This window comes from Trichechus manatus, unplaced genomic scaffold (assembly GCF_000243295.1).
Source record: "Trichechus manatus latirostris isolate Lorelei unplaced genomic scaffold, TriManLat1.0 scaffold00126, whole genome shotgun sequence".
In the NCBI taxonomy this organism is placed as follows: domain Eukaryota; kingdom Metazoa; phylum Chordata; class Mammalia; order Sirenia; family Trichechidae; genus Trichechus; species Trichechus manatus.
The window spans coordinates 3,592,769-3,604,790 of record NW_004444062.1 but is presented as its reverse complement, the minus strand read 5'-3'; the positions used below and the strand labels follow the sequence as shown (position 1 = coordinate 3,604,790).

The 12,022-nt window shown below is 41.4% G+C and overlaps 1 protein-coding gene across 2 annotated transcripts in view; it reads right to left on the bottom strand.

Annotated features, from left to right (window-relative positions):
* The window catches only part of APBB2 (amyloid beta precursor protein binding family B member 2), a 196,740-nt gene that overhangs the window by 120,688 nt on the left and 64,030 nt on the right, over positions 1-12,022 (bottom strand). Inside the window, exon 2 of one of the 2 annotated variants that reach the window (XM_023738920.1) lies at positions 8,566-8,771. In XM_023738920.1, the coding sequence (XP_023594688.1) occupies positions 8,566-8,771 (206 nt within the window). Of the gene's footprint in view, positions 1-8,565; positions 8,900-12,022 lie in introns of those variants that run through there. The other variant, XM_023738919.1, reaches the window with a different exon arrangement.

Below are 12,022 nucleotides of genomic sequence, written 5' to 3'. Positions count from 1 at the left end.
CATAGCAACCCTGGGTACAAAGAATGAAACACTGCCCGCTCCTGCACCATCCTCACAATCGTTGCTGTTTGAGCCCATTGTTGCAGCCACTGGGTCAATCCATCTATTGACATTATGTCAATAACATAGGAGAGTCTTAACCTGTTAGCTGAGGGGATCTGTGGGTAGCGTGAAATGGGGTGCAGTGTTTTGTGCACATGTGAGTTTTCCTGGGGAGAAGGTCCACAACTTTCCTCATATTCTCAAAGGGGCCAATGGCCAAAAAAGGTGTACAATCACCATCATAGGAGTACTGATAAGTACAATGATATGTACTTGAAATACCAAATATAAAATAAAACTTCAAGGTAGAATTTTATTTTAAAAATCAAAAGAATCCTATTTGGCCCCAAATTGTCATCATTGTTTATATATAAGCAATAACTGTTTCATTGAAGTTGAACTTTGAAAAAAGATAAAAGATGATGAATTAGGAAGACTCTTGAGATAACTATGTCCAGAGAAATAAAAATTTTAAAAAATTTAACAAAAGGAGGGGGTATCTGACAGAATCTGAAATCAGAAATTGTCCTCAAGAGACACTATGTGTTGGGACTAGAGAATGTGGAAGAGTATTTTTAAAAATTTCAGAAAAGCCCTTAGCTTTTAATTAAAACAGTTCTCTGTAAGTTTGACTGGTTTTAAAAACTTTTCCTGTACAAGTAGTGCCCAGCTTATATTCAAGTTATGGCAAACTGCACTTACAACCATCTGTTTTCGTTTTTTTTTTAATTGGTATATCTTACTGTTAGTAATATGTACTACATACTATGTTGCAGCACATGATTTGCTGATGTTACATTCTCAGGTGTTCACTTGCAGATGTTCAAAGATCGGACTTATAAAGATACTGATAATAAAAGGCAATAATAATGAAAACTTTGAAAAAAAAAAAAAGAGATTCGACTTAGGTCAGAACCAACTTAAGACAGAGTCATCAGAATGCAACTCCATCGTAAGTTGGGAACTACCTGTATTTGCTTTTTAGACTTAGGGGTCTGCGTAAAGTAAAACTGGTTACAGTTCTAAGACTACGTGAATCCAGCTCTCTTGCTATGGAAACATGAGTTCGCTGGCAAACTTCCAACAATCACCTTTTACAGATTTAAATAAGCAAAGACCCTATAAAGTAATTTTGCAAAAACCTAAAATAGCACGGGTACTCCTAAAGAGACCCTTTAGCACAGAATTCAAGTAAGGGAAAATGGGTACTAACATTATACATGCTATGACTAGGCCAAATACCTTTTCTTTTCCTTCCTATATTTAAAAATAAAACCAAATATTCACCTAGGCCGAGGATAAGAAATTCCCGCCCCCCCATCCTACAACTGATCGTAATTTTTTTTTCAATCTAAATAACTATATATTCTATTCGCCTACGTTTTGATATGAAGAAGATAAAATGACCATTTTAACTAATAAATTTTTCAAGAAAACAACCCAGCAGAGATTCTTTGATGCTATAATAAGTCTGCAGCCACTCCAGTCTGCAGTCTGGGGCTCTGGGTGAGAGATGGAGACAGAGAAAGACAATGTAGGGAGAGACAAAGACACATGAGCAGGAAAAAGGGTAGGAAAGGACCAACAAGACCATCTTTCATAAGCAACAACCTCCCAGCTGGTAACCTTTCAGGCAAGGCAGCCAAAGTCTTGCACAGCCAAGTGATGCTTTGTTGCTAGACTCACAGCTCGAGATACACTCTCCTGATGCTTGTCCTGAGCTTGCCTAGGCTGCAGCATCCCCACCTAGATCACCATGATCAAGTTCAGTTCTGGAAAGCCCTGGAGCCTTAACTCCTCAGAAACAGTTTTCCTTGGGGACTGACTCAGTGCTTGGAGCATGGCGCCTTTCAAGACCCTTCAGTACTGTGCAGAAACTGTGGACCCACTAAGGGAATCCAATCATATAACCTGTGGCTACTGAGAGCTTTCTTCTTCCATATTTCTCTTCTGGGGTCTTAGGAAGCAATTCTACAAATCAAACCAAAATGATGCATTGTCCTGCTGAAAAAAAGGCTAATTTGGAGTTGATCCTTTGACAATGTCAACAGGGAGGTCTTGAGGATGGAGTCTGAGGGACTTTCTTTAAGGTCTCTATGCAGTGGTATCAAAATACAAACTGTAGAGCAGGTGTAGAGGGTTGAAGCTACTGAGAACTGAATGCTTGAACATTTCACAGTTGCTTTGATAGAAGGTGTAATCACATCATCTCCGTGTGTACTTCAGAAGTTCTGAAGTTACCACGTCCTGCTGGAAAGCCCAGGACCAAATCCTGCCTCTGCTCTCACTTGCTCTGTGACTTTAGTTTCCTTGTATGCAATTCAAGGCTCTGAAGACCTTCCAGCATAGCGTGGTGAAGAGGACAAGCGAGACAAAGAACGCTAGCATGGGGACCAGCTCCCCAGTGATGCCCAGGAAATGGCAGTTTCCCTATTCTCTGCTCCCTCTTCTGATGGGATATTTGCTACATTTGGTAGCCAACATATCTTAAACCATGAAGTCCAATGAGACAAAAACAATAAAGGCCATTTGTAAGAATAAAAAGTTTGGGAACCTCTGGACTAAAAAGTGTTATGAATTATGCTTCTTCATCCTGCATTGTCAAGATCTGAGCCTCCATATGTGTGGCCTTGATGATAAATGGAACAGCACCTGGAATTCTGGAATATTCCAAGGGACAGGCTAGGCAATGCTAATGAGCCTTGTACCCATATATGTACATATATTTCCCCTTCTTTTTAAAACACTGTTGTTTTGTTGGATAAAAGACTATCAGAAGAGTACAGCATTATATTTATCATGCAAACACAATTCAGAGAAGTTTTTTTTAAAAAAAGAGGCAAACTAGTAAATAGACTGACAAAAGCTCACTCAATTAAATTAGTCTGGGTGGGAGCAGCACCTCCATGTAGAAACTGTAAACTAAGGACGAGTCAGGAGAGCCGGGCTCTAGTGCTGGCTTTGCCGCCACAGCTGTTAGTCAAGTAACAGCTCCCTCGGCAACGAGGCTAGTTTATTCCTTTATTCAGGCACTGTACCAGGTACCAGGGATGCAAAGCTGAAAGAGATATGGCCCACCCTCAAGGAGCTTCCTGGAGGAAGACTGACATGCCACAAGTAATAATACTCCAAGAGGACACTAGAGAATAAAGAACTTAAAGCAGGAGAAGCTACACAAGGCCAAAGAATTCAAAAGGAAATGGCATGTAAATAAAAATAAGGGGACTGGATTCACTAGACCTCTGGGTCTCATAATTTAGTCAGCATAAAATCACCTAGGAAGTCTATTATAAAGGCAGATTCCCAGGCCCCACCCCTAGAGTCTGATGTGGGGAGAGCCTTAGGGGTGGGACCTGGGAATCAGCATGTTTTACAAGCCCTGGGTCATTCTGGAGGTGGTCCTTGGCTCATAGGCTGAGAAATATGGCCCTAGAGTTTGCTAGGCTACTTCTCCAAGGTTCTTTCTAGCTCTAAACTGTCATCATGATGACTTGATTGGGTCAAGAAACCCCTCCACCCTCCACCCCACTCCCCAAGAAAGGAAAACAACAACCCATTGCCATCAAAACGGTCCTTTTATGTTGTCATTTTATCTGTATATGCAATGTAATGTATGAAAACACATAGCTTCTAACGTAACATGTGGACTGTGCCCCTTCTGGAGTCACTGCTTGGGGCATCCACAGAACCATGAACATTGCTGCAAGAACAGAGCGATTTATTACCAAGAAAAGAGTCCACCTTCTCTAGCTTCACAACCACCTCCTCCTCCACACTCTCTGCTTAAGGCATCAGAAAAACACCTTCAGCTGAAAAGCTTAGAAGTAAGACTTGGCTGTGGGCCAACAGTTATTTATTAAAGTATTTTATGAGGTTCCCTTTTCTCTCTAAAATTTGACATCCAAGTAATTTAGGAGATAATATGGAACAAAAGAAATGGTTTGGAAGAACAGCACTGTGTATGTAATTTCAGCAGCAAATGCTTCCTAGCCAGTTTATAAACTTTCAGAAGTACTGCTGGCATGTGCCGGGGAAACATTATCCTCTGCGTTTAACACTTCCCAAGTGAACTTTGGAATGTGACATGTAAAATTTTCAAACTGTAAAGAAGCCTTCAGTCCTAAACTTCTGAGAGGCTTAGTCAACAGATTTGGCATTTATTTATTTTATTTTTTTAGCCAGCTCAGGAAAATTTGAATAAAATATGCATTTCTACCATCACGTATTACAGATTTCTTTCTTTCCTTAACATTTTGCTTTCTCTCATGCTTCCAAAATTACTTGAAATGGATTCTATTTAGAGATCAAAGAAATGGTGTTAAAGAAATAATCATTTCTCTTCAATTGTCATTAGTACCTGAGACAATGATATCAAGAGAAGCTATTTTCTAGAAGGTTCTGTTGGTGACACAGTCTTTCCTTGGAGTGGGATGAAGAGATTTGAAACTCTCTGAGCACCCGCTATACAGTATTATGAAGCTTAGGGTGGGAGCAGGTGTCAGCAGACCTGATTCAGGCTTGACTCTACCATGTATTAGCTGTGTGATCTTGGGCAAACTTCTTAACCTCTCTGTGTCTTGTTGTTTCTTGTTGTTAGGTGCCATCAAGTCGGTTCCAACTCATAGAGACCCTATGTACAACAGAATAAAACAATGCCGGGTCCTGTGCCATCCTCACAATCGTTTTATGTTTGAGCCCACTGTTGGAGCCACTGTGTCAATCCATCGCGTTGGGGGTTTCCTCTTTTTTGTGGACCCTCTACTTTACCAAGCATGATATCCTTCTCCAGGGACTGATCTCTCCTGATAACATGTCCAAAGTATGCGAGATGAACTCTCGCCATCCTTGCTTCTAAAGAGCATTCTGGCTATACTTCTCCCAAGGCATATTTTTTTATTCTTCTGGCCTTAGTGTTTTCAAATGTGAAAACCCAGATGCAAAAGGGTTTTGTGGAGACTGATGAGATAAAGCACAGGCCTGGCACTGCAAACACTCAATTACCATTTGTGTCACTGGTGTTAGTATCAGTGTTCACATGTGCACAACCTCCTCCATATTCAGCTGGGTCTGTGGTGGGCTGGGTTTTTTCTTTAACTCTTGTACCCTTTTTCTCTCTACCTGCTCACCCCTTTGCTTCTAAGATTTCCACTTATTGCATTTTAAATCTGCTCGGTTCTTTGACTTAACAGAAGGCCTTACGTACAGGAGGAAAATGTGGTATGATAGGAACAACTGAAAGGCTGATCTGAAGACTATCTATCCCACTGGTCTACCAATGTGCTGGCTATGAGGGACTCCCTCTGAAACTTCTAAAAATACACAGCCATTAATAAAGTTCCTTGCAGGAATCAGACTTAGTCAACACAGTGGCATGGTTTGCGATAGAAGAGAGGAGTGAAACCAACAGCAGTGTGGAAATTCACATAGTACTGGGGGTAAAGCACAGGATCTAGAGTCAGAGGCCTGGAGGCGTCTCCACTCTAACATCAGTTGCATGGCTGCTCAACACAATGAGCCATAGTTATCACTTATCTTAAATGGGAACATAAAAGCTGTCTTCTCTGCCACATGAGAGTCTTGAAAGGCTCAAATGAAACGATGCTTATGAAAATACCCTGAAAACTACAACAAACCATGAGTGGCAGCCAGCAGGCTGAGCGGTGCAGATGCATGAGGGGTGTGTTTAACTCCAGGAGTGGGTGAGCCATGGGACACAATCTGAGCCTGGGAAGGGGCCCTGAGCACTGGATGGGATTGGGGGTAGGGTGGGGAGAGGGGAGTAGGGCCAGAGTAGGAGAAGAATAGGCAAAAGTAGGTACCAGAAGGACACTCAGAGATTAGAGATGAACCTTGCTACTTGACAATTTTACCCTGGACCAGCTGACCACCTGTACCGTATTCTTTCCAAGACTTTTTGCAGAAAGTAAGGAAATGAAGTCTGCATTTTAATCAAACAAATAACAATTAGAGCCACATAACACTCAGGATGCTCTCCTTGGACTCCAGTACGCTCATGCATTGGATTCAGCAGACAGGCTTTAAGAAGGACTTCATTTCTTCTACATATAGAGGACATGAGCTTTAAATAATAGAAATTGTATCTCCAAATTCGTCCAATCTCCTTGTGTCTGGGACAATGAGGAAGCAGGGTGTCTTAGTTATCTAGTGCTGCTATAACAGAAATACCAAATTTGGGTTGCTTTAACCAACAGAAATTTATTCTCTCACAGTTCAGGAGGCTAGAAGTCACAGTTTAGGAGGCTAGGGTACCAGCTCTAGGGGAAGGATTTCTCTGTCAGTTCTGGATTAAGGTCCATGTCTCTTCAGCTTCTGCTTCCTGGTTCCTTGGAGATCTCCATAGGTCTTGGCATCCATCTTACTCCATCTCTCCTCTGCTCGCTTGTTTAATCTCTTCTATATCTCCAAAGAGACTGACTCAAGATACACCCTACACTAATCCTGCTGCATTGACATAACAAAGACAACCCATTCCCAAATGGGATTATAACCACAGGCACAGAGGTTACGGTTTACAACACATATTTTTGGGGGGCACAACTCAATCCATAATACACAAAAAAAAACCCAAACCCACTGCTGTCAAGTCGATTCTGACTCATAGTGACCCTATAGGACAGAGTAAAACTGCCCCATACAGTTTCCAAGGGGCGCCTGGTGGATTCGAATTGCTGACCTTTTGGTTAGCAGCTGTAGCTCTTTAACCAGTACGCCACCAGGGTAAGCTAAAACCCCACAGCTAGTGAGGTTTAGGGAGAAGAACTCTAGAGAACTTCAGGAGGATTCAGGAACTCCAAGTTCGAGGCCTAGGCTAGTACTGATCTCTGACTTCCCTAAATCTCAGTTTCCCTGTCATATACAGATGTTGGTACCAAATGAATCTTACTATCCTAGCATTCTCTGGTTGTAGGACACTCCTGATAGGTGAAGATGGTTGAAGGGTTGCAATAGGGGAATACAGCATTAGAATGGAGAAAGCAATCCTAACAGCGGTGCCAAGAGAAAAGAGGAACAGGTAAGGAAAAGCAAGCATATCTGAGCCTTAGTGAGAGCAGAGGCTGCATCCTGGCTGGCTTGGCTGCTACAGGGCCACTCTGTTTACAGAGAGGAATCCCAGGATGCAGCTGGGCTGGGATATGAAGAAGGCTCCACTTCATGCTAAGTCCTTTGGGACCGGGGCTGTGTGGGTTCATCTTTACCCCCCAGGGCACCTAACACAAGATGAACAAATGATGGAATGGGAATTTCTCAGACAGGGTCATATTATACTTGGAAAGAAAGTTATAAAAATTGTGTAGTAACAATCAACAAAATCCTACGTGGTTCAATGGTACTGAAAAAATGAAGTATGTGTCTGATTATTAGGGCAAAGTACAAATAAACTAAGGTCCTCCTCTGCCACTGAGGATATAGCTTGCCTCAACCTATCATTTTAAGATGGAGAATCTGAGGCCCAGCCTGGGTAAGTGAGATGCCAAATCCCTGTGCTGTTTGGAGGCAGAAATGAATTTCGAATTCAGGTATTTCTGCCTCCTAGAGAAGAACAAGTGAAATAATCAAAGATTTAGGAAAAAAGATGTTATCTACTTTTAAACATGGAAAGGGTGACAACAGTTGCAAATGTATAGAGAATGTCTGCAGGCAAGAGATACAGTCCACATACCCTCCACATCCTCAAAGTAAAAGAAATGGGCTTGCTTAAAGAATAAATGACTGTGGTCACAAAAAGGCAGATGTGCCTGAGTGTCAGGGATCAAACTGCTTTTCTCAAAAAAAAAAAAAAAAAGCCATTACTTCATTGTGACCTTCGCCAACTGTAATTCTCTTGAATCAGCTGTTATCAGGATTCACAAAGGTTCACTGCAGGAACCTTTCTATTAATAAATACCACGACGGAATTCTTTAATGCCTCAATTCTTTGTTTAAACATCCAGATTTCTTCCTCAGGGATAGCAGGAATTTATGCTGCTAGTTATTTCTAAAATAATGTCACTTGTGCTAAACAAACTAGTTTTGTTTTGTTTTTTAAAGAAATTAAGCACTTAAGGCCTCTCAAGGGTTATTCTTGCAGATATCTTCTCCACGCTACCAAATGAACCCAAGGCTAATAAGATATGCAGTAATTATAACACATCTGGCCAAGAGAGTACTTTGTATAAATATTTTATGGAGCTAGCACCAGGCAATGGTACCTGCAGAGTAAAGTACTGCCTCAGTGAGCCCTGGGGAATCTTAACCACTTCTCATTAATCAGCCCCTCTTGCTTTCTGTAGCTGGATTGCGTGTTTCAAGAGACCAAAGGCCATTAAAAAAATGAAAATATTCCTGAAAGATGGATATTAACACTATTTACTAAAAGGAAGCATTACCGAGATTTCAAATGCACCATGCATGATAATCAAAAAGCTTACCTCCACAACCTGTTAGGGCAGAAGCAGCTAGTCTAAACAGAAATCACAAATTACATCCACTCTTACAAGCCATTAAAAAGGCATTCTGTTTTACCTCATTCTCTGGGGTAGGAGATGGCGTTACAGAACTAAGTGACCCTTTCCTAGGACCCTGAAGGTCTGCTGGGATGGAGACCGGGCGCTCCCACTGTGTCGTTCCTGTTGGTATGTGCCAGTAATAGGTGCCAGCGATGTCACTGATTCTTTTCCAGCCAGGCGGCAAATCTGGATCAGTCTGAAATGAGTGATCAGTCCATATATCTGCTGGGAAATAGACAGAAAGAGAGGGTTTTATTTCTGTACCAATAGTCAGCGGAAACTCATAGGTAGATACATTCACAGTCCAAAAGAAAACTAAAGCCATCCTATGGATACAAAGTACGATAAAAGGGGTGATACGGAGAGAAACAAGAAAAAGGCTGAAAAGGAAGGTTAACATTTGATAACATGGGCATGAAGGCCTCACCATCATCTTATAGCTCCAGGAACCCTATGCAAGCTAAAGCTTCATTAACCAGAATCAATTATCCAGGTAAAAAAAGAGTGGTTACTCTTAACCACTGTGCCACCAGGGCTCAATGGTTATACACAGAATGTACTAACTTCCTTTATAATTTAGTAAGATTTACTGGTTGGCGTCTTATTTTATTCCAAGCTGTGAGTACAACTCTAACTTTCTTTAACTGTTTACTGTAAATGAATTGTTGCTGTTGTTTGCTGCTGTTGAATTGGCCCCTGACTCGTGGCGACTCCACGCACAGTAGAACAAAATGCTGCCCAGTCCTGCACCATCCCCATGACCAGCGCAGATTAGACTGTTGTGATCCATCGGGTTTTCATTGCTGATTTTTTAGAAATAGACTGCCAGGCCTTTCATCCTAGTCTGTCTTGGTCTGGAAGCTCTGCTGAAACCTGTTCAGTATCATAGCAATATGCAAGCCTCCACTGACGGACGGGAGGTGGCTGCATGTGAGGTATACTGGCCAGGAATCAAACCTGGGTCTCTCTCATGGTAGGTGAGAATTCTACTGTATTTATATCTTTTATGTGGTTTTAACAACCCTGCCCATTTGATTGTAAACTTCTACAAGGTAGCAATGTCTTTTGTAATACTCTAGAATCCTAGATCGTACACTGACAATTCCCGAGGAAAGCAGATTGAAAAAGCCTTGGACTTCAACAAAGGACTAGACTAACTCTAGAAACAGGGCCAATAATGTAAACGTGTGAAGTAGGGTGGGTGTGAGACAATAAAGAATGGTGAGGACTGTGGTAAGCTGGGAAATCATTTGCATGATCCAAAGGCATTCAAATTTTAAAAAATGATTTTTTTTAAACAATGTGGGGACCAAATGAAATATATCTACTGGGCAATTTCAGCCATTCTTGGCCTATATCAATATTCTATCAGTTTACTGAATGAATAACTATTTGCTTTAAAAAAAATCTCATTCTTGGTCTTCTTTGAGTTGAATATGAAATGGATTAAAATACTGAGAGAAGAGAGGAAAAGGGAGAGGAAGCAGAATAAGAAATTCAGAGAGAATGACGCATAACGGGAAGTATAGGCAGTTCTATCAAAGTAGGGAGGTAGAAAAACTTCAACTTGAGCTCTGACCCTGGGGATCACTTCATTCTAAGAATTCGGCAGAAGAGTGCATTTTAAAGCAATTTAAATGAGAACACGTGTGGGCCTTGTTCTGTGCAAATGTCACTGCATCACACGGGCACGCGTCACTGAGGCTGTTACGGCTCCAAAAGAAACCAAACAAAGAGGTTGATTAAGACTATGGGCACAGATGTGCATTCATGTGGTGACTTGGCATCTCAGCATTCACTTTTCTCATTTTAAATCTGCCAGAGGCAAAACTGCCACTTGTCTCAAATTATCGTGGAAACGTCCCCCTCCCCCTGCAGGAAATTAAGCATGATTAAATAATTTCAAGTCACCAGAACTTTGCAGAAACAACTAGAAATAAACGTGTTTATACTCCTTTGTCTTGTCTCCTTTGGAGGGTGGGGTAGGAGGTGATTATCTGCTGTTATTTTGTTTTCAGCTCTCAAGGGAGGCAGGAAAGGTAAAATACACAGGTCTGGGGATAAAGCGGGAGAAAAACCTACCACACCAAAGGAGTTCCCTTGTCGCATTTTAGTCAATCATAGACAAGGAGCTCTGAGATTAGAAGTTGAAAAGACACAAAGAGGCTACGAGTTACCATTTCTGTGGTTTATGAGGTTTGTAAGCCTGAACTTACACGTTTATCCTAGTTGTCTCTACAGCTGGGGCACTGCTATGTATGAAGAATCGTAACACACCACTATCAGAATATGAAGTCATGTTAGATCAAGGACAGAGACGAAGGTCAGTAGCATTCCAAGGTTGGCTGCTTGAGGAGGTATCTCAAGCGCAGTATGAAAGAGGCTTTGGACTACATGGCAGGATTTGGGCTTCTCTATCTTCAACCAGAGGAGGCCCTGGGTGGTGCAAACAGCTAAGTGCAAAGCTACTAACCGAAAGATTGGCGGTTCAAATCCACCCAGAGGTGTCTCAGAAGAAAGGCTACGTGGTCTACTTCCAAAAGATTATAGCCATTACAAACCCTACAGAGCACAGTTCTACTTTGAAACACATGGAGGTGGTCTCTGTAGGTCAGAATCGACAGCAACTGGTTTGGTGTTTTGGGTATCTTCAACCAGATCCACCCCACTTTTATTTGGTTTATATTCTTGGTTTCTGCTAAGATTTTTTTCGGAATAAAAACAAAAATGGGTCTATTCTGCTGCCAAAAATAAACAATGATGATGATGATAGAGGAGGATGTGAGGTGGGCACATTTACAATATTATTAACAGTTCCAGAATCATTCATAGAATTCCTTCAACATCATCCCACAGTGGTGTGAGGGCAGGCAAACATCATGTGTGTCTCATTACTCATCACATTCCCAACACCTAGCGCAGTAGGCGTTCAAGAATGATTGAATGATGGATGGATGGATGGATGGAAAGAGGGATGGATGAGAGAAAAGGAGGGAAGGAGGGAGGGAGGGAGGGAGGAAGGAAGGATGAGTAGAGGAAGGAGAAATGAATGAATGAATTCAATTCTCCAATGACGGAAACTGGAATTTGGCACTCGGCAAAAGAGGAATTCTGAAGAAATCGATTTTGTGCAATTTCACAAAACAGAACAACTTCATGACCTCCAGAATACTAGCTTATAGTTAGGATCATGTCTACTACTTTCTTTGATGATATCTATGAATGTCTCGTGGATAAAAAGAAATATAATACAATAAATTGCAAAGAGTCCTGGGGTGGAAAGCCAAGATACTTTGAGTTGAGATTTTGTTTCTTTTTTTTGTTAATAGGTTCTAAGAGGAAGATTAAGAAATATGCCTCTAAAGCCTCTCGGCCCATCATATTTCATTTGTTTAATTATCACAGCTCCTGTTTGGTTTGTTTTCCTACATAAAACTAAGTACACATTTAAATACATACTTTGGACCTTATTC